The sequence below is a fragment of the Lactuca virosa genome, chromosome 7 (genome assembly GCF_052849685.1).
Source record: "Lactuca virosa cultivar CGN04683 chromosome 7, Lactuca_virosa_CGN04683_v6, whole genome shotgun sequence".
NCBI classification, from domain to species: domain Eukaryota; kingdom Viridiplantae; phylum Streptophyta; class Magnoliopsida; order Asterales; family Asteraceae; genus Lactuca; species Lactuca virosa.
In genome coordinates, this window is record NC_136432.1 from 289636079 (window position 1) to 289662942 (window position 26864).

The 26864-nt window shown below is 39.6% G+C and overlaps 1 protein-coding gene and 1 long non-coding RNA gene across 2 annotated transcripts; both read left to right on the forward strand.

Annotated features, from left to right (window-relative positions):
• The first annotated feature begins 18143 nt into the window (after window positions 1–18143).
• Window positions 18144–18820, forward strand: LOC145127562 (uncharacterized). Its single transcript, XR_013716448.1, has 2 exons — window positions 18144–18418; window positions 18482–18820. It is a non-coding gene; the product is annotated as an uncharacterized LOC145127562 (long non-coding RNA).
• Window positions 18821–21352: 2532 nt separating this feature from the next.
• Window positions 21353–24642, forward strand: LOC145124014 (glycerophosphodiester phosphodiesterase GDPDL3-like). The gene is made up of 9 exons (XM_079059218.1): window positions 21353–21507; window positions 21646–21939; window positions 22028–22140; window positions 22216–22720; window positions 22789–22827; window positions 22929–23207; window positions 23306–23448; window positions 23603–24095; window positions 24186–24642. The coding sequence occupies exons 1-9, from the start codon at window positions 21411–21413 to the stop codon at window positions 24491–24493; spliced, it is 2271 nt and encodes a 756-aa protein (XP_078915344.1). The 5' UTR covers window positions 21353–21410; the 3' UTR covers window positions 24494–24642.
• The last annotated feature ends 2222 nt before the right edge of the window (window positions 24643–26864 follow it).

The window sequence follows — 26864 nt, forward strand, 5'->3', positions numbered from 1 at the left end:
TTTTTGGATCACCACATTGTATTTGATATTCAAACATGTAACACTTACAATCATGTAAACTTTTCAAATATTTATATTATGGTGGTGTGTACTTTCTTTACTATTCAATTGTTATGATACTGAATATGAAGTCCTCCGCCCCCGAACGTTTCCGCCGTTCAGGTTTGGGGGTGTGACACTTGGGCTCCAAGGAATAAACATGGGATCACTAGGGCGATGGCATGGTTGATCCTTGACTACCACGTTTATCAGACGTAGGCTTTGTTACATTTGACGTATTCTTAGCGGGATACGTTAACAATGTTCTAAAACCCTCATCTACCTCTAGCATCATATATCAATTGAAAAAATTCATACCTAAACATAAATTAACTACAGTTAAAAAGTATCGTACATTTGTTGTAAAATTAAAGAAACATGTAGTATATTTGTATTTATTTTGTATAAAAGTACAGTAAAGAAGCGATACCGGCTTTCTAAGGCGTTGGCGATCCATAGGAACACAATCCTATTCAAACGAAATGTAACACCCCAAATTCCAGAGGTGCTATTGAAGGACTTAAAGTGTAAACTAAGGAAAGGGACTCGACGAGTAGGCATGTTTACTCGCCGAGTCGGAGCGGGAATCTGTTGCGGGTTAAGTGGCCAACTCGCCAACTCGGCGGCTTGGACTCGACGAGTTGGTGTTGAAGAGAGAAAACCCTAATTCCGGGGGTTGTGCCCTATATAAAGCACATTATAACCCACCATCAGCCTCTTTGCTACCCTTTTGAGATCCAGAAACTCTAATTTTCGTGTGAGACTCCATTGTTGAGGAGATTCGAGCTTGGAAGAGGAATTTGGTGGAAGGAGCTTGAGAAATTAGAGGCTAGCATGAAGGGGCTTGTGTAGATCTGGAATCTACATTAGTTTGGGCACATCTCAGAGGTAAGGAGCCATTATCTTAAGCTATTTCCTTTTTGGTTCATCCTTGGTGGTTGATTTGGAGTTCCTTAGCTTGTTTGAGATCTATTTCGGGTTTAGAGTTTAGATCTGAGGTTGCTACTCCAGATCTAGACTTGTGATGGCCTAGAATATCATAAAGCTCCTGTCTAAGGGTTGTTGGTGAAGCCCCCTAGTCCTTAACCCTAGCCCTAATGTGTTTTGGGCCTATATCTCCTTGGTTTCACGTAAAGTTTGCAACTTTATGTGAGGGTTAGACTGTAGAAGAGTGGATCTATGGATTGGATCCCCTGCATGGCTCGAAAAGCCACTGTATGGATTGAGAACTGGAAAGACTCGGCGAGTCACATGGGTATACTCGACGAGTTGTATGAACATGTGCATGGACTCGGCGAGTTGGAAGTGATAGGTTTTGAGCATTCTAACACTCCTAAGGTGTTCATGCAACCCTAAATACCTTGGATCTATGTTTTCACTAATTATACATGCAATGGTGTTTCCAAGGTATTAAACCTATAACTAGCATACAATTGTCATAGAATCTAGTTAGGATAACATACCTTATGGTGGAGCTTGAAGTCTTGATGTATCTAGCCTTAAGAGCTTAGCCCCAATAGTGTGGAAGCCTCAAGTGGAATCACAACACACCATGGACAAAAGATGAACTTGAGAGAGAATCTGCATGCATCCAAAACCACCATGAACTCCAAGAACACACCGGTGGTTATTTTGGGCAATGAAGTATGTATTTATATGTGGGATTTCTAGGGTCATGGATATAACCCAAATCCATACCCATGGGTCTTATGATCCATGGTTCATGTGGCCCAACTCTTTATGTATCCATACATAAAGTTAGTCCAACATGGATCATAAGCCCAACACATATAAATATAACTAATTAACATAATTAGTCCGCATAGATTTAATTAGTCTCTTTTGATCACTAAATTAATTCCAAATTAATTATTGATCAATACTAATTAAAACATATGATTTCATATTAATATATTATAACTTATAATATATTAATAAACCATAAATAACCTTCTCTCAAAAGTCCATCCTAACAAATTGTCCTGATGATATGCAACCCAAATGGACCATGCTACTTTCGGGTCAAGTACATACCAATAATAGTTATGGGCTTAGACATCTAATCCAACAGTCTCCCACTTGGATAAGTCTAAAACTATTATTGCAAGTACGACTTCATAACCTGGCTAGCAATCGTAGCTCTTAAAGCCGTTGTCAAACTCTGAACAAATCAATGGTGCGTCCATTAGATAAGTGATCATATATTCCTCCATTCTATATATCATATGGACTGAGACATGGATTAGAATCATTCTCTCTGTCCATTTGTTGTTTCCCGATTTCTGATTTATGACGACCGACTAATTGAACAAATCAAATCAGTCCAGGCTTGGCCAAGCACTTAGGGGTGTCATCACTAAATCATCGAGGGGCCCACAGATATCGCTTTTATCCCGAAGGTAAAAGGAATGGATAAACTTCGACTCGTATGGCTTGTTCTACTACTTGTTGAATCATACACAAAGGCACGTTTTATAACATCGAGTTACCGAATGCGTTTTTGTGCAATCAATGTATAACCAACTCATAGTAACAACTCATATCTCTAGGTTTGAAGAATATAAGATATTATCGTCTCATGATTCACTCGTGATAAAATCCATGAAGTGATTCAAATGAGCGTGGGTTTAATCCAATACTCGAATCTTATTCCAGGAGCACTCATGAACGTTGCAGCAACCATTGCAATGTCTAATGCACCTTAGACAAATCGTACAAGCCAAATTCATGACAGTCTTGATTCATACCTACTTCCAATATATGACTGACTGTGGATGGTTTGAATAACTCAGTCATTCGGGAAGAATGACCCAATTATTCTGGAAGTCAAAACATGCAAAGTGAAACACAAGAATAATACTAATCTTATATGGCCCCAACACTTTAAGTGTAAATAAAAACACCTTTTATCTAAGCACCATATGGATTACTCATTATTTATGTTTCGATTTATCAACTTTATACTTGAATTGAAAACAATAGTCATGTCATGCTCCAAGCATGCCCACTATGTTTGTCCAAACAATAGTCATGCCATACACCAAGTATGCATACTATGTTTGTCTATGATCTTTACTTTGTGAAATAGATCAATTGAACATAATTCCAATGATTCTATTTCACAATCCCAAATCCTTATTGTAAATGTAAGAATGCCAAACTCTTGTCATTTACAGTAATCTGTTAGATTCTAAACTTATATGCAATGATCCTCTTGTAATGACTATGCCCAAATCACAAAGACTTGGCAACAAACGTTACAAACTATTCCAATGGAGATCAATTCCATGGAAACGAAGTCTCAAATTCTTGCATTAAGTTCTCTAATCTTACACAGATTCAAAGAATAACTTCCACCTATGGAAACAATTCCATATTCCTATTTTGACCATCACTTCTGTACAAGAGTTGCCTATTTTCAGAATGTGTCAATATGGTCCTATCTCTATACTTCCAATTGTCCATGAGCAACCAATCTTTGGTAAACCTCAGATTGTCCTCGACAATTGCTTAATCATTTTAGTCATATCAAGTTCTATTCCTTTTTCCCTCTTAATGCCCTAAGCATTTGGAAAATTTAGAATGGACGAATATCATAGCATATGTAATTGATCCTATACCCGAAGCATATGGGACACGATTCATGCTATAAAATTTTTATTTGCCATGTTCTCAAAATTCGAACTATGAAGAGGGATGTCGTAGTCATAAACGAATTTTAAGAATGCAACATATATAGAACTTCCTTATGTCGAACCATTCCAACATAACATTCATATATATCCTTGACTGAAGTTGATTAAAATCTCAATCTAAACTTGTAGAATTGGAATGAAGTATAAAATCCTCTCCCTTAATTATAGTAAAACAACTTTTCAAAGCGAATTGAACCTTTTGTTTTCTATAATTAACATTGCTAACTTGCAATTCTGAACATAATAATCATGCTCCCACTAGCATAATGATTATTATCTTACTAGCATAACACTTATGCTCCCACTAGCTTTGACATGTACCCAGAAATCAACTGGACTTCTAGAAATCAATACTTTAATGACTTTCTTACCAAAGTTCAGATTTCTGATACGAGATGCTTTGATAAGACTTTATCAAAAACATACACCTTTCCTTAGATAGCTTACATGTGTGTCTAAACAATTATGAAGAGGGATGTCATAATCATAATGTTTAGACCTTTTGTCATTCTCACAATTGCTATCTACTCAAAATCTACTTAGTGAAAGAGTTTCCTTACCATCATTTTCATGAATCGAAGAGAAACCTTATGACACTTAGATTTTATGGTGTAAGTGTTCCTATCCATGTGAACTTGTCATAACCTTAATCACAAGACAAGATTAGTGACAAATCCAAACTCATATGGACTTAACTTGTTCAATCTTAATTTCTTGCCATCTGGCAGCACAAGGGCCTACCATTGCTTCCAGGTTGTTATGCAAACAACTGAGAACTCTTAGAACTCACATGCATGGACAACTTTAACTGGAATGGTCACAGAAATAAGAATGTGTCAACACGATAGGTTACAAACCCCAAGTTGTGGGCTAGTGATTAACAATACTCTTGATTAGTTCTTGAAACTCTCTCAAGTTCTTTTAAGACTCCCACTGTCCTCTTGACATATAAGATTCTCTTTGTCAAGAACCATTCCTTGACAGACAAATATCCAAGAGTTGGTGAGAATTCTTATCAAGATTAACACTTCACACAATTGATCTTAGTTGGTCTTTGTCTTATCCAAAACATCAAAACCTACCAATCCCAAATGTACAAGAGAAAGAAACATGTTACTCTACATTTGATAAGTGTTAGAAACCTTTCTTAAAATTATATCACTCAAGTTACAATCTTAGAGTATGACTCTAAGACTTGATTTTGGAACAAAGTATAATTTATCTTTTGATTTAACCATTTCAACAATTCACGATTCCTCTCCTTAGCCAAAAAAATGCACTAAGGTGTCCTTAGAGGATCAATTGTGATATGGTTTTTCTAATCAGTAATATAATCATAAAACATGATACTAAAGTACTCTCCCATCTTCTCAGATGTGAGAAAACTTTTATCCTTCTGCCAAATTTGATTCTTCTCATTCGTTCTGCCTATCATTGTAACTCTTCCAATGATCCAGAATTATACCTAAACTTGTAAGCATAACCATATTTACTAAACTTTAGTAAATCATGACGAATAGTCTTATCATTCTTTGTGGTGGACTTGACCAGCACACAACTAAGTGTACCCAATCCTTCACTTGACTCACACATACATGTGAATAAAGACTTAGTCTTAATTTCCCAAAAATGAAAATTCTCATTCATCCTACAATACAACTTGCACGATTCCAAGTTTCTATCCAACTGAAACTTGGGTGATGAGAATTTTTTTCCTTATTTGGTAAATTATGACACTACCACAAATAAAAGAATCAAATCCATCTTCCAATATTGCTTATCAATGGAAACATATAAATAACATTTTTCACAAATGCCATTGTAAGGATATTTAAAATAAATAAAATCAAAACTTTTTTTCTTTTATTTCAAAACACTTGCGGAAAAAATCTTATCCTTACAATGCAAATACATATGAAAACTATGTTGTTATCTATTTTTAAGAAATATATCATAACTCTTAAGCAGCAGTTCAAAATTCTGATCATCGAACCATGCGATCGAAATCCATCTTCGTGATCAGAATTAGCATACTCTTTACTTTAAGCATCCTTTGATTCTTTCAAAACATCAAAATGTAAGTGGATTACATTATGTATTGAGAATCTCCAAAAGAAACTTAATAGAGTTAGATAATGGACTTTACCTGAAGCAAAGTCAAACTTTTGACTTTTACCATCCTTATGAACTTTCAGGTAAAATTGGCAGCTTCGCAACCAATGTCCCTTCTTTTGGCAATGGACTCTTTGGAAATGGTACACTTGATTGTCCAGACTTAGCCATTCTCTTTACCATTAGGTCAAGTGACTTGACCATGGCCGATCCCTTTCCATTGGGAAGAAAAAGCTTTTCTGGACTTCCAATGTCACCATTGTCAATGTCCAACTGGGTTCGGGAAGTTGATCTTCCAATCTAATTTACTTTATTAATGCCCCAAATCATTGCTGATTTAGCATTATCAAGCAAATAGGTAAGATCACTAAGGGTCATGTCATGATCTGTCATCAGGGAGTGACTGAAGAACCAAGTCAACAGTCAAATGCCTCGAGACTTTGACACCCGACTCTCCCGGCTTGCCAATAGGGATTGAGTGACTTAGAATTTTCAAGTATTTGAACTTGTGGGATAGGGAGAATAATAGGAGGAGGTGGAGGAAAGGAAGCATGATTTTCCAGTCCCATTAATGCACAACAAAGGGATTGATCTTTCACCTTGATAGCCATTTGGGATATCATCTTCATTAGGAAAGCTTGTTTCTAAGGATTTGGGAAGACCACTGATGTCTTAACAAGACATCTATTATGGGAGAAATTCAAGTTTAGTTGATTTAAAGTCCTTAACATAACACCCAATATGAAATATTAAGGCTAGGACCCAACAAACTATTTTATAACTTGGAAGAGGGATGCCGTAATCCAAGCTATAGAATATTTGAAGGTAGGTAAATGACGATTTACCAATTTCCACCAAGAAAAACAAAATATAATTAAGTTTTAATTGGATTTGAAACTCCTAGATCTGTTAAGATACATTGAACTTTCTATGGCATGTTTGAATCTCGATTGTGCCCTCTCAAGTTTGTGACTGGGATGCCGAGGATCACAAACAAGGTGTGAATAACCATGCAAATTGACTTGGTACCCTTAATTTTATCACCTAATCGATGTGCCGGTTAACCACACACGCTCCACCGATCTATGATAAAACTTAAGTCACCCTTTACCACACATTGTCAGTCCCATGTTAGTGTGCCGGTTAACCACACACGCTCCACTAACGGCTTAACAAAGGTGCAAAGTGTAATTTCATGGGTTAGCACCATTTCACATTTTCCTAAGTAACTAAGATTGGGAATTTATAAGTGTTTAGTTACTTAGTATTTATCATTATACTTTTAATGAAAGGAGAATTAGAGTCCTTTCCTACCCGTTCGGCTAACGACCCTCCACCAGTCAAGGAAGCGGTGGGTGAGAGTGGACACCCATTAAACTGCCATTTTATAGGCAGTAACCTTATACCCCCCTTATAGACCCGCTTCGTGAATGAGGTCTACTAATGGTAAGACTGACTTTATCTTATACATATCTATATAATTAAAATTATAATAATAGTATAAGGGTGTATTTTAAACATTTAAAATACTTGGTGGTTTAATCTATTAATTAAACTATACTATTAATTTAATTAAACTTAAACCATGTCTTTATGGAATTATTAACTCTTTTAATTAAACACTTTAATTAATTTAATGAAGTCCATAAAGTTTGAACTTTTAACTTTTAAAATTCGAGGGTTTGGAATTAAAGTGTACATGGGGGGTGACTTTCCAAATTCCAAAACTTGAGGGCAAGTTTTAAAACTTTTCAAAACTCTTCAACTTCATAACATATGAGTTTAATATAGGTTTTTAAAACTTTGAATGAAGAGACTCTTGAAAATCCATAACTTGAGGACAAGTTATGGAGGTCACAAAACAATTTATGGAGAAAAGACTTTTCAAGTTCATAACCTATGTTTTTAATAAAATTCATTAATGAGACTTTTCATGTAACTTGAGGACAAGTTACAAAAACACATTTTATGAATAAATTGTAGATTAATTTGGATTGAAAACAACTATCACAATCATATCTAGCAATATTCATAATCTTGATTAAACTCATATGAACATTGACAATTCAAATCAAACAATTTTCATGTAATTAGCCTAAACATTAAACTAATACAAAACATGAAACTTTTGACAATTATCTTTTGAATTGGATTAGAATGATCATTACCACATCAAAAACAAGTTTATAGGTTCAAAAACAGCTTATGGTAATGTTCCTAGTCCAATTCTAGCCAAAAAACTCGAATATATGCATTCTGGAAGACAAACTCGTCAAGTTCTTCATGGAACTCGTCGAGTTCATGCTCTAATACATGAACTCGTCGAGTTTTCCTCCAGAACTCATCGAGTTTCAGGTCCTGACAGATTCTTGGCTTCGAAAAAACAGTTTGCATCAAGTATAATTGAAAACAAGCCTAGGCTCTGATACCACAGATAGGTTTTGAGCATTCTAACACTCCTAAGGTGTTCATGCAACCCTAAATACCTTGGATCTATGTTTTCACTAATTATACATGCAATGGTGTTTCCAAGGTATTAAACCTATAACTAGCATACAATTGTCATAGAATCTAGTTAGGATAACATACCTTATGGTGGAGCTTGAAGTCTTGATGTATCTAGCCTTAAGAGCTTAGCCCCAATAGTGTGGAAGCCTCAAGTGGAATCACAACACACCATGGACAAAAGATAAACTTGAGAGAGAATCTGCATGCATCCAAAACCACCATGAACTCCAAGAACACACCGGTGGTTATTTTGGGCAATGAAGTATGTATTTATATGTGGGATTTCTAGGGTCATGGATATAACCCAAATCCATACCCATGGGTCTTATGATCCATGGTTCATGTGGCCCAACTCTTTATGTATCCATACATAAAGTTAGTCCAACATGGATCATAAGCCCACCACATATAAATATAACTAATTAACATAATTAGTCCCCATAAATTTAATTAGTCTCTTTTGATCACTAAATTAATTCCAAATTAATTCTTGATCAATACTAATTAAAACATATGATTTCATATTAATATATTATAACTTATAATATATTAATAAAACATAAATAACCTTCTCTCAAAAGTCCATCCTAACAAATTGTCCTGATGATATGCAACCCAAATGGACCATGCTACTCTCGGGTCAAGTACATACCAATAATAGTTATGGGCTTAGACATCTAATCCAACAGGAAGAACAAATCGGCGAGTCTGTTGAAGATTGCCTTGGACTCGGCGAGTATGTTATTGGACTCGGCGAGTCTGGTCGCGGAACCCTAACCTCTTCTGGTTAAGCCTCGAATCGGTGAGTCGAGGGACGACTCTGTGAGTTGAGCAGGATGGGACTCGGAGATCGTTGGACTCGACGAGTCTTGGGGCGACTCGGCGAGTTGAGTCGTGTTATGGGAGTTTCTGAGTATAGGAACTCGACGAGTCGACGGGTTGACTCGGCGAGTAGAATCAACCAGGAAGGTTGACTTTGACTGAGGACTTTTACTTTGACCAAGAGTTGACCAGTTTGACTTCCAAGGGTATTTTGGTAATTTTGGTATTTATGGAATTGGTTCTTTGGTAGTGTTCTGTGGTGAAGTTCGTGTCGGTGGTCGGAGCAGCTTGGTCTTATCTCTTCAGTCGGCAATTGCATGTGAGTTATCCTCACTATATCGACAGGGTCTATGGCACCAATGCCAGCCCTTTATCGGATGGAAATCCGGGTATTGTTTGTTATGTTATTGCTTTTCTAGATCTGCATCCTGGTATTTAGGATGTTGTTATGTTAGTGACCTGGTTAAGGTCGGTACCCGATATATAGGGTAATGTTATGCTAGTGACCGGTTAGGTCGGAATCCTGGTTAGGATGTTGATATGCTATGTGATCTGTTAGACTATTTGTTTGGTTAAGGATTTGTTATGCGATTAATTGTTTATGTGCACATGGTTGTTTGACGGGGGTTGGGTTGAGGCGGGTCCTGCTTTGTGTTGTAGGCCAACATACCCAGGGCGGACCGGATATTCCGAAGGCCCATCGAGCGGTCCGGATAGGCTGAAGGCCCCAAGAGGGCGGACCAGACGTGCCGAGGCTCGGAGAGTGGACCAGTCCGACTGAAGGCCCGGTGTGGGCGGACCAGTCATACTGTAGACTCAGAGAGTGGACCAGGTGGATTGAAGGTCCGGTGCGGGCGGACCAATCACACTATAGACTCGATTTACATGGCTAGACTCGGAGGGTGGACCAGGTGGACTGAAGGCCCGGTGCGGGCGGACCAATCACACAGTAGACCCGATGTGCATGGTTGTTCTATTTGTGATATGTTGTGAGTATGTTTATGTGTGGTTGGTATTTTGGGGTAACTCACTAAGATTTCGGGCTTATAGTTCAGTGTATTGTTTCAGGTACTTCAGGAGATCGTGGCAAGGCGAAGGCGTGATCGTACCGCTCCTCATGTTTTATGATTTATGTGATATGGTTCTGGGGGATACTCTGATGTTTAAACTATTTTGAAAACGAGATGTATGAACTTAATGGTTTTTGAATGAATTAAAATGTTTTAATTTGGCACAATTTTTATGGGTGTTACAAGTTGGTATCAGAACCTTGGTTTGAGTGAATTGGAGGAACATTCGTGTAAATCCAGTCTCAAATCAAGCAGGGATTTTCAAAATGGTTTTCAAAAGGTTTTTCGAAATAAGTAAAGGAGGATGCAGAGGGTACGATCAGCCAGAGCCAGTAAGTAGACCCCAAAATACCATACAAGTTATTTGATTATGTGATATGTTAGAACAACATGCTAGTACTAGGCTAGGGATCTTCAGGAATTGCATGATAGAATTGTCTGATTATATGATGCCTGCTAGCCTAGGGTTTCCTTTGTATGAAATTGACATCATTACTGTAGTTATTTAGTGTATGCATCATGGTTATACATAATTAAGATCTTATAGCCTGAGAATGTTTGATTTGGCCTTATGTTCTGTTCTTGTATGATTGGGAGCATAGGGTAGGATTGGATATTCGAAAGTCTATAGGGTCCAACGTTATGTATGACTAGCATACACTAGTGCTGCAGGGTTGGTGGAAGTTTCATGGATGGGAGGGTTGCGTGATACCGGTAGGTCGGTTATGGGATAGTGGTGCTCCTCTAGGAGTGGGGATCGAGTGTTCGTTATGTATATATATGCTATTGTTAGGGTGTTGTGGTGATACATGATACAAATATGGGTAGGTGTGGAAGGTAGTATGGGCCCTTACTACTGAAAGCACAGGACGCATACACGTATCAAGGAAGTCACAACCCCTAGGATTTTGTTGGGAGCTAGTTCTTGGGGTTATTATGAGGAATGCCTAATATCTCGTGGCGTATTTTGCATGGCGATTACGAGACGTCTCGGGGCAGGATCCGGTTCGGGATCGGGATCAGGAGAGGGTGATTAGGATGGATCAGTACCACCCGAGGTCATTGGTCAGATGAGTACGGATGAGTTGGATGCCAGGATTCGTGAGATCCTGCATGATGAGGTTGCTGCTATGTTCCGGGCTGAGTTGTCGGAGATGTTTGGGTCGATCAAGACCGCCAGGGTTGAGTACTTTGATGAGCGCTATGCAGCTCTTACGGAGGCGGCTGCCGTGGCAGCTACAACGGCTGTAACAACGGCAGGGGGAGGAACCGGTCGAGGTTTTCAGTATCGGGACTTTGATAATACGAAGCCCCCTACCTTTGATGGAGTTCAGGATCCTATCATTGCTATGAGATGGTTGTCAGACGTGGAGGGTTGTTTCTTCACGTGCTCATGCCCTGCGGATCAGAGGGTAAGGTGTGCTCTGAACCTTTTGAGGCTCGGGGCGAAGGATTGGTGGAGGTTGACTACGGGATCTTATTCTGATGCGCAGCGGGCTGCGGTTAATTGGGATCAATTCCGGGAGATGTTCAGTACTTGTTATGTTCCACAGGTTGAGAGAGAGAGGTTGGCTCAGGAATTCTTGGAGCTGAAGCAGGATTCAGAGTCGATGACGGTGATCACCAGGATGTTTACTGAGAGGGCGATGTTTTGCCCGGAGTTTTCTTCGAAGCAGGCTCAGATGTCCCGATATCTGAGTATGCTCAAGAGGGATATCTGACAGTTTATGTCCACACAGAGATGTGATACCTTGTTGGAGTTGCAGGAGGCCGCCAGGCGGCGCGAGTTGGAGATTGAGTTGCAATTGCGAGAGCAGAGGCAGGCCCCGGTGCAGTCGCAGCCGGCGCCGAAACGGTCCAAAACCGTTGACTCTAGGGTTGGAGGTCATAGCAGCCACACTTGTGAGAAGTGTGGGAAGGGTCATGCTGGAGTTTGCAGATCCGGTGGTGCGTGTCGCAAGTGCGGGAGAGAGGGGCATTATGCGAGGGATTGCCGTCAGTCGGCCCCGGTGCAGGATATGAGGATTTGTTATCATTGCCATCAGGTTGGACACTTGAGGGTCAACTGTCCACAGCTTGTTGCAAGACCGGTGCAGGCTCCAGCACCGGCCACTTTGAGGATTACTGGTGGGAGTCAGGGTGGAGCGGAGCCTCCGAGGGCTCAGGGACGCGCTTCCCAGCTTACAGCAGAGGAGGTCAGGGCAGAGCCGGATGCAGCTGCGGGTATGTTTCCATTTTGATACCTTGTTATCTTGTTGATTATGTGGTATTGTAAATCTGTTCGCCTTTTTCGCATGAATCATGGTATGATTGAGGATCTTAGTAGTTAGGGGTTGTAGCCGGTTAGCATCCAAGAGGATAGGTGATCGGAAGATTGGATATACAATCTCGTTGCTAGGAATAGCAACTGCGATGCAAGAAGTGTTCAGTTGGGATTCGAACTTTCTTGGAGTTCGGTATGTGCGATGTCAGGAGAGTGCTCTGCGGAGATTGCTCACTCCAGAGGGATTTAGTTCCGGGAAAAGAGGGGGAACTTTATCAAGTAAGGTCGATCGAGTTACGCCGGTTTGTCAGCGGAAGTTAGTAGTTGGTACACTAAGTGGGGAGAATTGGAAAATTCTCCGGTAAAACAGCAAGTATCCAGGGTTGGTTAGCTGCTTAGATTTATCAGTGTTGTTAGCCGAGAGTGTGGCATGATTGGAGCAAGTGATAGACAAGTGGGGCAGGGAACAGACCATGGTTTCAGGTGAGGTAGTTGGTCGATGTGAGGCCTGGGTTAGGCCATGGAAAGGATTCCGGGAACGGAACTGGAGTTCGGAACCCCAAGAGGGCTAGAATAGACTGCATGGGAGAGATTCCCGGGAAGGATGGTTCAGGGTGACATACGACAGTTTTGAGATGTCTGGATAGACTGAAGGCCGGAAGGCGTACCAGTCAGACCGAAGGCTCGGGGAACGGTCCAGATAGGCTGAAGGCCCAGGAGGGCGGTCCAGACATGCTGAAGGTTCTGAGAGTGGTCCAGATAGGCTGAAGGCCTGGTAAGGCGGTCCAGTCATGCTGAAGACTCTAGATGTGTTAGTAGATCTGTATGCGGATAATGAGTGGATATGTCGCCATGCAATAGTAATCGATATGGTCTGGCCCCAAGTATTGAACATGATGATGGAGTCGGCCGGAGGCCGTGCGTGGGCCTAGTTAATTATGTGATCGGATTCGGAGTATATGGGAGTTCGAGAATATCAGTTGCTCTACATGGATAGTGTAGAGTGGAGTTTAGCTCGGTGGCACTTATAGGTGCGGTAAGGGTTGTTGAGTAGACTTCCTGGAAAGGAAAAGTATGTAGCTCCGGAAGGAGTGTGGGTCCTCTGAAGGCAGCAGAGTAAAAGGATGATCGAAAGTGCTTCGGTTATTGGTAGTAAGCACTGGGATTGTACCAGATATATGGAAGCACATACGGGTTGGATGCCCGTTGAGGTTGTGGCAATGTTGGATGATGCGCAGGCATGTTTTCAGTCTCCTTGGAAGAGGAGGAGGATAGTGGTTCCAGATTGGAGATTGGGACAGAGGAAGGTGAGTCAGCAGGATAACAGACTCGGGAGTAGTCTGGACCGGTGCTGAGGACTGTATAAGGATATTACAGTTGGAGGTCAAGGACCTAGAGATCGTGATAGGGAGGTGTGAGTGGGTTGCACTCCGTTGTGTCGAACCGAAGGGTTCGAGGGTGACGCAAGGACAAGGTCCTTAGTTCCGAGTATGGTTGTAGGCTTGAGTTATGTATGTGGAGGTATTTCAATCTGGGGTATTCCATCATGAGGATGACCGGACCCTATGAGTGATTGGACCTGGTGTGTTTGGTATTCCAGCCCGAGGCTGATTGGGCCAGGTACGAGTGGTTACGCGATATGTTTGGTTGATGGGTTATGGAAGCTGAGGGATGCAGTATCCTGTCAGCGCGTAAGGGATAGAACCAGAGGCTGGAACAGGATTCGTTCCTGGTTGCAAGTTATCAGGGTTATCGCCAATTTTGGGCGAAGGAAGATGGATTAGTGTCTTGGCAGAGCTCGGTGGGTGTTTGTGGTATCTAGCGTTCGCAGGGCGCGAGGGTGTGTTCCTGATTTGAATGGATGGTATCATCGGGTGATACGTGGTTAATATGTAGTGCTATTGAGTTGAAAGGCTGATGGTCGGCTTGGAGTAGTGGCAAGGATACCACGTGAGAATGAACCATTTTAAGAGAGATGCAGAAGTAGGGTTTGTAAGAGCATGAGTTGATTGAGAAATAGGAGTCTGCAGTGCAAGGGGTTTGTTCTGAAGCGTATACTGCAGTAGGCTTCGAGGACGAAGCCTAATTTAAGTGGGGGAGAGTTGTAACACCCCAAATTCCAGAGGTGCTATTGAAGGACTTAAAGTGTAAACTAAGGAAAGGGACTCGACGAGTAGGCATGCTTACTCGCCGAGTCGGAGCGGGAATCTGTTGCGGGTTAAGTGGCCAACTCGCCGAGTCGGCGGCTTGGACTCGACGAGTTGGTGTTGAAGAGAGAAAACCCTAATTCCAGGGGTTGTGCCCTATATAAAGCACATTATAACCCACCCTCAGCCTCTTTGCTACCCTTTTGAGATCCAGAAACCCTAATTTTCGTGTGAGACTCCATTGTTGAGGAGATTGGAGCTTGGAAGAGGAATTTGGTGGAAGGAGCTTGAGAAATTAGAGGCTAGCATCAAGGGGCTTGTGTAGATCTGGAATCTACATCAGTTTGGGCACATCTCAGAGGTAAGGAGCCATTATCTTAAGCTATTTCCTTTTTGGTTCATCCTTGGTGGTTGATTTGGAGTTCCTTAGCTTGTTTGAGATCTATTTTGGGTTTAGAGTTTAGATCTGAGCTTGCTACTCCAGATCTAGACTTGTGATGGCCTAGAATGTCATAAAGCTCCTGTCTAAGAGTTGTTGGTGAAGCTCCCTAGTCCTTAACCCTAGCCCTAATGTGTTTTGGGCCTCTATCTCCTTGGTTTCACGTAAAGTTTGCAACTTTATGTGAGGGTTAGACTGTAGAAGAGTGGATCTATGGATTGGAGCCCCTGCGTGGCTCGAAAAGCCACTGTATGGATTGAGAACTGGAGAGACTCGACGAGTCACATGGGTGTACTCGACGAGTTGTATGAACATGTGCATGGACTCGGCGAGTTGGAAGAACAACTCGGCGAGTCTATTGAAGATTTCCTTGGACTCGGCGAGTCTGTTCTTGGACTCGGCGAGTCTGGTCGTGGAACCCTAACCTCTTCTGGTTAAGCCTCGAATCGGTGAGTCGAGGGACGACTCTGTGAGTTGAGCAGGATGGGACTCGGAGATCGTTGGACTCGACGAGTCTTGAGGCGACTCGGCGAGTTGAGTCGTGTTATGGGAGTTTCTGAGTATAGGAACTCGACGAGTCGACGGGTTGACTCGGCGAGTAGAGTCAACCAGGAAGGTTGACTTTGACTGAGGACTTTGACTTTGACCAAGAGTTGACCAGTTTGACTTCCAAGGGTATTTTGGTAATTTTGGTATTTATGGAATTGGTTCTTTGGTAGTGTTCTGTGGTGAAGTTCGTGTCGGTGGTCGGAGCAGCTTGGTCTTATCTCTTCAGTCGAAAATTGCAGGTGAGTTATCCTCACTATATCGACAGGGTCTACGGCACCAAGGTCGGCCCTTTATCGGATGGAAATCCGGGTATTGTTTGTTATGTTATTGCTTTGCTAGATCTGCATCCTGGTATTTAGGATGTTGTTATGTTAGTGACCTGGTTAAGGTCGGTACCCGGTATATAGGGTAATGTTATGCTAGTGACCGGTTAGGTCGGAATCCTGGTTAGGATGTTGATATGCTATGTGATCTGTTAGACTGTTTGTCTGGTTAAGGATTTGTTATGCGATTAATTGTTTATGTGCACATGGTTGTTTGACGGGGGTTGGGTTGAGGCGGGTCCTGCTTTGTGCTGTAGGCCAACATACCCAGGGCGGACCGGATATTCCGAAGGCCCATCGAGCGGTCCGGATAGGCTGAAGGCCCCAAGAGGGCGGACCAGACGTGCCGAGGCTCGGAGAGTGGACCAGTCCGACTGAAGGCCCGGTGTGGGCGGACCAGTCATACTGTAAACTCAGAGAGTGGACCAGGTGGATTGAAGGTCCGGTGCGGGCGGACCAATCACACTATAGACTCGATTTACATGGCTAGACTCGGAGGGTGGACCAGGTGGACTGAAGGCCCGGTGCGGGCGGACCAGTCACACAGTAGACCCGATGTGCATGGTTGTTCTATTTGTGATATGTTGTGAGTATGTTTATGTGTGGTTGGTATTTTGGGGGTAACTCACTAAGCTTTCGGGCTTACAGTTCAGTGTATTGTTTCAAGTACTTCAGGAGATCGTGGCAAGGCGAAGGCGTGATCGTACCGCTCCTCATGTTTTATGATTTATGTGATATGGTTCTGGGGGATACTCTGATGTTTAAACTATTTTGAAAACGAGATGTATGAACTTAATGGTTTTTGAATGAATTGAAATGTTTTAATTTGGCTCAATTTTTATGGGTGTTACACGAAATCTTCTTTTGAAGTCCTTCGACCCATATACACAATTATCCGCAAAGTAATCGTGATATGGATGTTCGTGTCCTTCCTCACGATTTCTGTTTAACATCGCACGTCTTGTTAGTAGTGGAGTTGGGTTTGTTTGTAGCAGGTCGGTAGTGTAATAATGATACATCATCCTGAAGAAAATATCGTCATTGGAATCATCGGACGAGTTGAAAGGATCCATAATTTTTTTTTGAAGATAATTGAAATTATATAGAAAGAAAGAGAAAAGTTATGTGTAAAAAATTGTATAGATAATATTTATTTAGATAGGAAAAGAATAATTAATTTTAAAGTTTTTATTATTATTATTAAATTGACCGTTTGAGTTTAAAATCAAACGGTATAATTCCCGTTTCATCCGGTGGTAACGAGCACGAATTGTAACACAACGAGAAGCAACGAGTAGTGGGGAGGGGGTGTTCCCCGTTACAACGGCGTTAAGGCCATACACCTCAGCCCATAACGAACAAATATGTCTCATACAATATGTTCTTAAATAATGTTAGACATTTATATAAATAAGATAAAAAAAATAAATATGAAACACATAAAATAGGAAAAGAAACCAAATGAAAGGTCGTGTTCATACTCATATTGGCACTTGGAATCACCTTCGAAACATGCATCGATTACAACATATTCTATTTATGAAAAAAGCTATAAAGATTGAGATGATTGTTTCTGGGAAGGGACAAAATAGGATTATTAGTTTATTAAAAAAAAAAAAAAAGATATGAGAATAAATGTATGTATGAATGTATGATTGTATGGAATAATGGTAGTAATAGTTTGAAGAACGGAAATGCAGTTCTGTAATGGGGTCGGGTCGTTGGGCCCTTTAAGAACGTGAATTCGTAACGTGACATCAATCACATCTTATCTTCTCCCCCCTCCCCTTCTTTTTTTTTTCCTTGTAGTTGTAGCCTTGTAGGCAGCAGGCCGGCTAGGCTCCCTTTATTTTATTTATTTATTCGCCGGTTAGCTGTTGGCTCCAAATGTAAATCCATTATCCACGGTCTGCATTTACCCTTTTTTTTCTTTCACTTTTATGTATTTTATTTATGTATTATGTAGTGTAGATTAATATTATTAGACTAGTAACATGTTGTCTCTATCTATTTTTATTTTATGAATCTATTTTTTAAAGGGAATTTGACTTATTAAGGTAATTAAGTATTTCAAATGTTCACATATGGGTAATATTGTTTTTTTTGTACTCATTTATCCAACTAACTTGTTTCACCCGTTCACAAATAACCAACTTTACCGGCTATTGTAGGTTTTGGGTGATGTGGCATCTACGTGGCTTGTACGCTGCAATACTCATCACCTACGTGGCATTGAGAAGTGTTTACATTATAAGAAGGGTGAGATACGACTGCTTATTAATTAAAACCCTAGATCGATCGATGACATCTTCTTCCTCATCCTTTTCTTCCAAACGACAAGACGAATTGCAACCGGATCATCCATGTGATTGCGACTTGCCATCTCGTGTGAAGACATCAAGAACCCCAGACAATCCTGGAAGGAAATTCAGAGTTTGTCAAAACTCACTGGTAATTCATATTTTTTTACTTCTTCATCCTTCAATTTAACATGTTTTTATAAATTTCTTGAAGAATGGAAAAAGTCCAAGCTGTAAATTTTGGCAATGGTTGGATGAGGATGAAGGGAGGAAAGATGGAAGAGGGCATTACAGGATGAAAGCAGAAGAAAGCTGCAATCTTACCTTGAAAATTTGTACCTTGGAGAATGAAATCAGCATATGCAGGATGAAGATTGAAGAAGAGAAGAACAAGAATAAACAAGAACTTGACAAAGTCAATTGGAAATTGTTTACCCATAGACTTGCATTAATTTTCTTGTTTCTCTTGTATGTCAAAATGTTGTTTTAAATTATGTATTATGATGTAGTATGACTAAATTATGTATGCTTTTGTGATGTTTTCAATGAAAAAGGTTATATTCAATCATTGGAATGGAATTGTACATTGTAATGGAATTGTTATTAAACTTGGTAGTATAAAAGATAGTAATAAACATTTTAATGGAATTGAATCATTGTAATTGAATCATTGGAATTGAATCATTGGAATGGTAGTGTACAAAACTTGTAATGTTATTGTGAATCATTGGAATTACATTGTTCAAACAATGTAATGGAATTGTGATTACACTGTAATGGAATTGTGATTACAATTGATATTCTAAAAGATGGTAATAAATTATAAACAATACAAATGGTATTAGAAAGATGTGCAAAAGGTGGTAATACATTATAAACATTCCAGGGAACATTGACTTCAAAAGATGTGTCAAAAGTTTTACATAACATAGTTAGACATTCATTACACCCAAAAGATGTGCAAAAAGTTAAACACTACACACTTAAACATGCATTTAAGCTATTCCAACTAGTTTTCAAAAGATGTGCCAAAAGATTCCAAAGTTAAAAAATGTCAGTCAGAGATGCCAAAAACATTAACAACAGTACAATAAGCCAAAAGTTAATCCAACTCATACGGTTTGTCATCACTGCTTCCCTGTTTTCCCTCCCACATCTTTCTTATCTTCAGTTTTTGTAATTCTTTCTGAAGGTTTCCTTGCCCTCTTTCCCACTACAACTTGAAAAGCTGGTATTTCCACTTGATCTTGAACTACAATTTGGTTAGCATCTTCAACTTGAACTTGCACTTCAGGTTCAACTTCAGCTTGAACTGCAGGGTGAACTTCAACTTGGTTAGCATCATGAACTTCAGGATGAATTTCAGGTTCAACTTCAGCTTGCACTTCATCTTGAACTTCATGTTGCACTCCATCTTGGACTTCAGGTTCTACTCCATCTTCAACTTCAGGTTGCACATCATCTTCAAATTCAAGATCAAAAGAGTCAACATCACTTTCAGGTTCTATTTCAACTTCACTGTCTTTAGCTTTCAACTTCCTTATACTCATCTTATACTCATCTGCATTGACCAACACTTGCAATCAAATTAAATTTCTTGCTGACTTTAGCTTTCAACTTCCTTATACTCATCTTTGGTTTCTGAAGTATATGATTCATGAAATGCTTTGCTATCCATTTATAGGTAACAATGGACCCAAATTTGAACACTCTTGCACAATTATGCATATCATTTAGAGATTTAATCTGGAATGATTTTTCACTGCTCATCCAGGTTGCCCACAACCTAAAGGGACAACCTTTACCCTGTTTATTTGTCTTACCTTTACAACATTTTACCAATAACCTTTCATGATCACTTTTCTCATATCATAAATCATATCCATTTTTGACTGCATAGTTGGTGATACACAACTTCAATTCCAATGGATTAGAAAACTTCATACCCAAAACTGGCACCATTCGCTCCCATTCTTGATTCTCATTATGGACAGGGAACACAACATCCTTAAGCTTCCCATTGTTTGCTTCCTCTTCATCATCATCACTAATATGCCCTAAAAGTTTGTCCAAGAATGGGTCTCCAACAGTTTTATCAAAAGTATGTTCCTCTTCATCATCCCATTCATGTTCATATTCCATTGTCATTGAAACTTCAGAATCCTTGTCATCCTCTTCATCCATATAATCCGACTCATACCTTTTACTATCTGCTAATAACTCGTTATCAGCCCAATCAAGAATTGGTTCATTTCGGTGGTCAATGTACACATCTAACTCACTTTGAAGACTATCACTCTCCAGACTATAAACAGTTTCCACAAACTCCCAATAATCAGCATCACTGTCGATTCTTCTAATACCCTCACACAAGCTTTCCTTTCTCATACAGTAGTAGACATTATCACAGGCTCCATTGGTTAATTTCGTAAGCCACAAAAGAAACTCTTTATACGTAAATCCCCCAAAATCCACATCACGTACATTTGTTTTTATGGGGTCTAAGTACACCAATGGGTTTGGCGAAAAGAATCCATTGTAATGAAAATCTACAGATACATACATACCTGTAGATGAGGATGCCATGCTAGCAGTCAACTTCAATTCCAACTTCAATTTCAAGCCCTAATCGTCGATTTGATGTATCGATTGATTTCTCACAGAAGAAGGTAATCGAGGTGTGTTAGCTGACGATGACGAACCCTAATTAAATGAGAAAGGGGTGTAATGGCCACGTAAGATTCCACGTAATGTTTTCAACCCAGCTAAATCAATGTTACCGGCTAAAACAGGTAATAGCTGGTAATGTTTGTTATTTTTGAACGGATGAAAAAAATTAATTGGGTAAATGAGTACAAAAAAAAAAACAATATTACCCAACATTGAAATAATTAATTACCTTAGTCAAATTCCTTTTTCTAAAAGCTGTGCATTTGAGGGCCTTCGTGTTGGAAAATAATTAAATATTAAAAAAAATAAAGAATATTAAAGACGGCTGGCTTGGCTGGCAGAGAAGGTGCGGACGCGCTACCACCAACATCTTCTTTGTCTGTCACTATTTAAAGTTTAAACCACACATTTCTCTTTTCCTGCTTCTCTCTCTCTCTCTCTCTCTCTCGAGTTGCAGAAAACATTTGCCGCGAATGTGGAACCTCCGGTGCCTCGTCTACCTCTGCCTCCTCTCGTTGGTCGCTGCTCAGGGATCTACCAACACAACTTCTCCATGGCTAACATTAACGGGTACATACAAATACAAATACAATACAACAACTTAATTTTCCTTCTTTCCCCAAATTTAATGTCAAACGAATTAAGCTTCAGGCTTGGTTGTTTTTTTTTCTTTTTTGATAATATGTATGTATGTATGTGGTTTTGCAGGAGCTGCCCCTTTGGTGGTGGCACATGGTGGGTTTTCAGGTTTATTTCCTAGCTCCAGTTTCAACGCCTACTCGTTGGCTGTGATTACTAGCGTACCCAACGTCATCCTCTGGTGTGATGTACAATTGACTAAAGATAAAGCCGGGATCTGCTTTCCAAGTCTTAATCTCCAGAATTCTTCCACCATTACTTCAGCCTTTGATAAAGGGGAAAACACCTACAATGTAAACGGAGTCCCTGTTAAAGGATGGTTTCCTATCGATTTCACCCTTGATGACCTCGGCAAAGTGTTCTGTAACTTACTTCATCTTCATCTTAATATTTCCATCAATCTTAATCTTGCTTGTAGTTGTTTGTTTGTAACTGTCTATCTTCCTTCCAGTAACCCAGGGCATCTACTCGCGAAGTCCAGTTTTTGATGGGTCTTCCTCAATTCTTACCGTCAATGACGTCGCCGACCAAATACAACCACCTGGACTGTGGTTAAATATCCAGGTGAGCTCACTGATGAAGATGATTGATCAGTTATCACCTCCTTCCGGTTGTTCTAATTCTCTGTTGTTGTTGCAGCATGACGCGTTTTACAAGCAGCATAATCTGAGCATGACAAGTTTTGTGACAAACTTTATGAGAAATACTTCGGCAAATGTCTCCCATATATCTTCACCGGAAGTCAATTTCCTTACAAGTATTGCACCAAGTTTCAGACGAAGCACAACCATCGTGTTCTGTTTTCTAGGAAAGTCGGAGACTGAGCCTACAACCAATCAAACATATGGTTCACTTTTGAGAAACCTGACATTTATCGGGACATTTGCTTCGGCCATTGTGGTTCCTAAATCATATATATGGCCTGTTGGCACTGACTTGTATTTGGAACCCGCTACCACACTCGTCCAGGACGCCCACAAGGCCGGTCTCCAAGTCTTTGCTTCCAATTTCCTGAATGATGTGCAACTTCCCTATAATTACAGTTATGACCCTGTACAAGAGTATCTCTCTTTTGTTGACAATGGCGATTTTGCTGTTGACGGCGTCCTTTCAGACAACCCAATAACTCCGTCTGCAGCTATTGGTACTTTTTCTTTTCCTCTTCTTCTTATTAGTTCCAGATTAAGTATAATTTGACATTTGAATTTGCAGATTGCTTATCTCGCATGGGGAAAAACGAATCACAGAAAGGTACTAATATTTTCTATAATATTATTTGAATTTGAATATTTCTATTCATGAATCGCAAGCTGACAAGATTTCATTATATATATGGTGTGTTATGTGTTTAGTAAAAGCCTTGATAATCTCATATGAAGGAGCAAGCGGGGAGTACCCTGGGTGTACTGACATGGCATATAAGAAAGCTGTTTCAGATGGTGCAGATATTATCGACTGTCCTGTTCAGATGACGAGTGATGGAATACCAATTTGTTTGGGTTCTATAAACCTTCTTGATAGAACAAGCGTTGCAAACTCACCTTTTAATAAGCCTTTAGTAATTCCTCAGCTCTCTGGTGCTGGAATCTTTACCTTCCAACTCAAATGGGAAGACATTCAGACCTTGCAAGGTAAGCATCATCATATATACTTAACTTGAAATATTCAAATATGCTACTTAATTTCTTATTTTGGTTTTATATATATATTTATATCTTTGTTGCTTTAGCTGTAATGTTCAACCCATATTCAAACTACTCTCTATCGAGGAACCCTAGATTCCAAAACGCTGGCAAGTTTATGACTTTGTCTCAGTTTTTGGACTATGCAAGTAATTCTACTTCCCTTTCTGGAGTCTTGATTAACATAAAGGTTAGTCTTGATTCAACATTATATATATATATATATATATATATATATATATATATATATATATATATATATATATATATCATTCCATGGATACAGAAAGAACGAGAAAGAGAAAGAGAGTGAGATGTTTTTTTGTTGAAATGAATGAATGCAGAATGCAGCATACCTAGCATCTGGTCAGGGAATGAGTGTAACAGATGCAGTGATGGGCGTCTTGAATACGTCTTCTTACAATAACCAGAGGAGAAAGAAAATTTTGATCCAGTCTTCAGATAGCGCAGTGCTGAGATTATTCAAGGCAAGAAGCAACAGACATGAGCTTGTTTATGAGGTGGATGAGAATATCCGTGATGCACTCAACTCGACCATCTCAGATATCAGTGAGATTGCCAATTCCGTTATCATTGGAAAGGAATCCGTGTTCCCTCGCAACGCAGGATTTCTTGGTGGACAAACCGATGTTGTCGCAAAGCTTCAGGCTTTCAAGCTCCCTGTCTACGTACAATTCATGAACAATGAATTTGTTTCACAACCTTGGGATTTTTTTTCAGATCCATACGTCGAAATAAACTCCTACATCAATGGAGTCTCGGTCAATGTCAACGGTGTTATTACGGATTACCCCGCCACTGTTGCCAAATACACAAGTAAGCTGTTTTCAGTTCAATTCGGACTCCTTATCTTCATCCTTTTACTCTCATAATTTGAATTTCTGATTGATTTGACGATGAATTTAGGGAACCGTTGCTTAGGGTTAGCAGCGAATATGACACCGGCATACATGGCTCCTGCATCGCCTGGCCAATTGTTCTCAGTCATGACACCCCAATTTATTCCACCAGCCGAGGCTCCTAGCCCTATTCTCACCGATGCTGACGTTGCGGAAGGTCCCATACCTCCAGCTAGAATACCATCTCCGCCTTCTGGTGGTGGTTCAACAGGGCCGCCTACGGCATCACCAAGCGGTGAACCACCTAAAGCTGCCGTGGGCGTCGTGTTTTCTTTTCTTGCCGTTATTGTTGTGGCGACGGTGTTGGTGTTTTGAGGTGGTGGTTGTTGATGCGTAAGTGTAACCTAATTTAGGAGATTTTGATTTCGATTCATATTGTTGTATTGTAAGTAAGTATATTATTGATTCATTTGTGGAATAATGTTAATTTGAAACATAATACATGTTAGCTTTCTTTGTTTGAATCAATGTGTTTTATAATTGTGTTATTCCAATCAATTTAATGGTTTTGTTTAAAAAAGTCTTAATGTTTTTTTTTTTGGCATTATAAACATACGAACTATAGTTTTAGTTAGGCCTGACAATTGGGTTGGGTTCGGGTTGGCGGGTCACGGGTTGGTGGGTTGCCGGGTCAGAAAACATAAACTCAACCTAACCCATATGATATATGGGTTGACGGGTTGGTGGGTTGGAAACCTCAACCCAACCCAACCCATTTAACCCGTTTAAGTATATGGGTTCGCGGGTTCACAAGTTAATGGGTCAAACCCAACCCATATAACTCATTTAATAAATAAACAACGTATTTTAAAAAATGAGGTTTTTTCAACATAAATTCATAAAATGATTAAAGTAATTAGCATAAAAAAAGGTTTTCAACAATAATTCATAAAGTCGATAACATCCAAATAAAAATGAAATACGAAAACATTCATAGAAAGTGGATGTGTTCTTCATTGTGACTTGTGAGTTTCTAAAAGTAACGACATGTATTTTTTCTAACGCAGATTAGTCACATACGAATATGAAAGGAATACAATGATACGAAATATTACAAATACGGATGTAAATCAAATTTCATTAATAATTAAATATATCATATTTTATATATATATATATATATATATATATATATATATATATATATATATATATATATATATATATATATATATATATATATATATATATATATATATATATACACGGGTTGGCGGGTTGACCCGTGAACCCAAACAGATAACCCAACCCAACTCATGAAATAAACGAGTTGGTGGGTTGGCGGGTTGGCGGGTCAAAAATGTCAACCCAAACCCGTCTATTTTAGGGTTGGGTCAGTATCGGGTTACGGGTTGGGTCGAGAGTTACCACCCTAGTTTTAACAGCTTATTTGGGAAATTTCCCTATTCCAGTAGGTTTCCTCTGCCACATCGGAAGAAAAAATGATGACATATTGCTTATTATGCCACAAGTAAACAATGTGGCTGACTAGTCAGCAAACCTTGGAGCCTATGGCTTGAAGTGGTCCCCTTGTATACAACCTAACCTACGTGAGGACTAAACAAAAAGGTGCTATCCGCCAATGGCAGGTCCACCACCGAACCACACTATATAAATTCACATGAATGCCTTATTGTCAGCAATCTATTTTGTGACTACAAATGGAAGCTCGAGAAGACTCAGGTGGAAATACAAAATATGAAATAGGATTTTGGGTGAGACATCGTCAGTTCCAGTACCAAATTCATCCATCTGCAGCATGAAGTCCGTGTGTTTCAAAACTGATGCGGAGCACATAGATGACCTGGCAGAAGCTTTTATTGACAAGTGGAAAAAAGATAAGTGGGGCCAAAAGATGTCTAACTTGAAACGGACATAACTTTTGATCCGTAAAGAATTTGGAGACGTGCGATATATCGACGGAAAGGTATCGACGAGTCGAAACTCCTGAAAAGTCAATGTGCTCCATAGTTGACCTTTAAATTCTACTATTTATGCCCTCAAATCCATGTTTTTCCAATTTTTCGAATAATTTCCAATTTTATTTTATTACGTATTTATAACAGAACATCTCTTTTCCTTATTTATTATTATTTTTTTGAAATTCTTTCTCTTATTTAGAAGGTTATTTAGTGGAATTTATTATTGATTTCAGTTTTCCAAATCTATACCTGCCAAACTTTGAATCGCTCTATATTAAGGGTTCATTGTAAGCCTTTAGGGTTATCTTGAATTTCACAAAGAAAATACTTTGAGTCTCTATTTTTTTTGCTTTCGTTGTATAGAAAGATATTTCAAGCGAAGAGGTTTTATTGGGTGGTGGTGGTGGTGGTTTGAAGAGATAAAGTTTGCAATTTTATGGTTTCTCTAAGTCCCTTGAGCATTAATATCTTATAGCTCTAGGAATTAATGGGGGTTTGAAGACATTGCATGGATCTTAGGTCATTTTACATTTTTTACCTATATTAGGGAAAGGATATGCATCGGTCATGTATGTCCATAAAGTTTGCATTTTTAGGGATCATTAGGTTCCCTAAAACCCTTCTAGAAGATTTGGACCGAAAACCTTAGGACTTAAGTGCATAATAGTTTATTCCATGCATTATTGTTGAATCATGAAAAGTAAACCTCTAGTAATCCCAAGCATTCAAGATCCGATGTCAGCTGAGTCCGAGATATGGTGAAG

What these genes read in the sequence shown, in the direction of transcription:
- LOC145124014 (XM_079059218.1), top strand. Translation starts at nt 21,411, where the DNA reads ATGTGGAACCTCCGGTGCCTCGTCTACCTCTGCCTCCTCTCGTTGGTC. An exon ending in AGACATTCAGACCTTGCAAG is followed by an intron (nt 23,208 to 23,305) that starts GTAAGCATCATC and finishes TTGTTGCTTTAG; the next exon opens with CTGTAATGTTCAACCCATAT. An exon ending in CACTGTTGCCAAATACACAA is followed by an intron (nt 24,096 to 24,185) that starts GTAAGCTGTTTT and finishes CGATGAATTTAG; the next exon opens with GGAACCGTTGCTTAGGGTTA.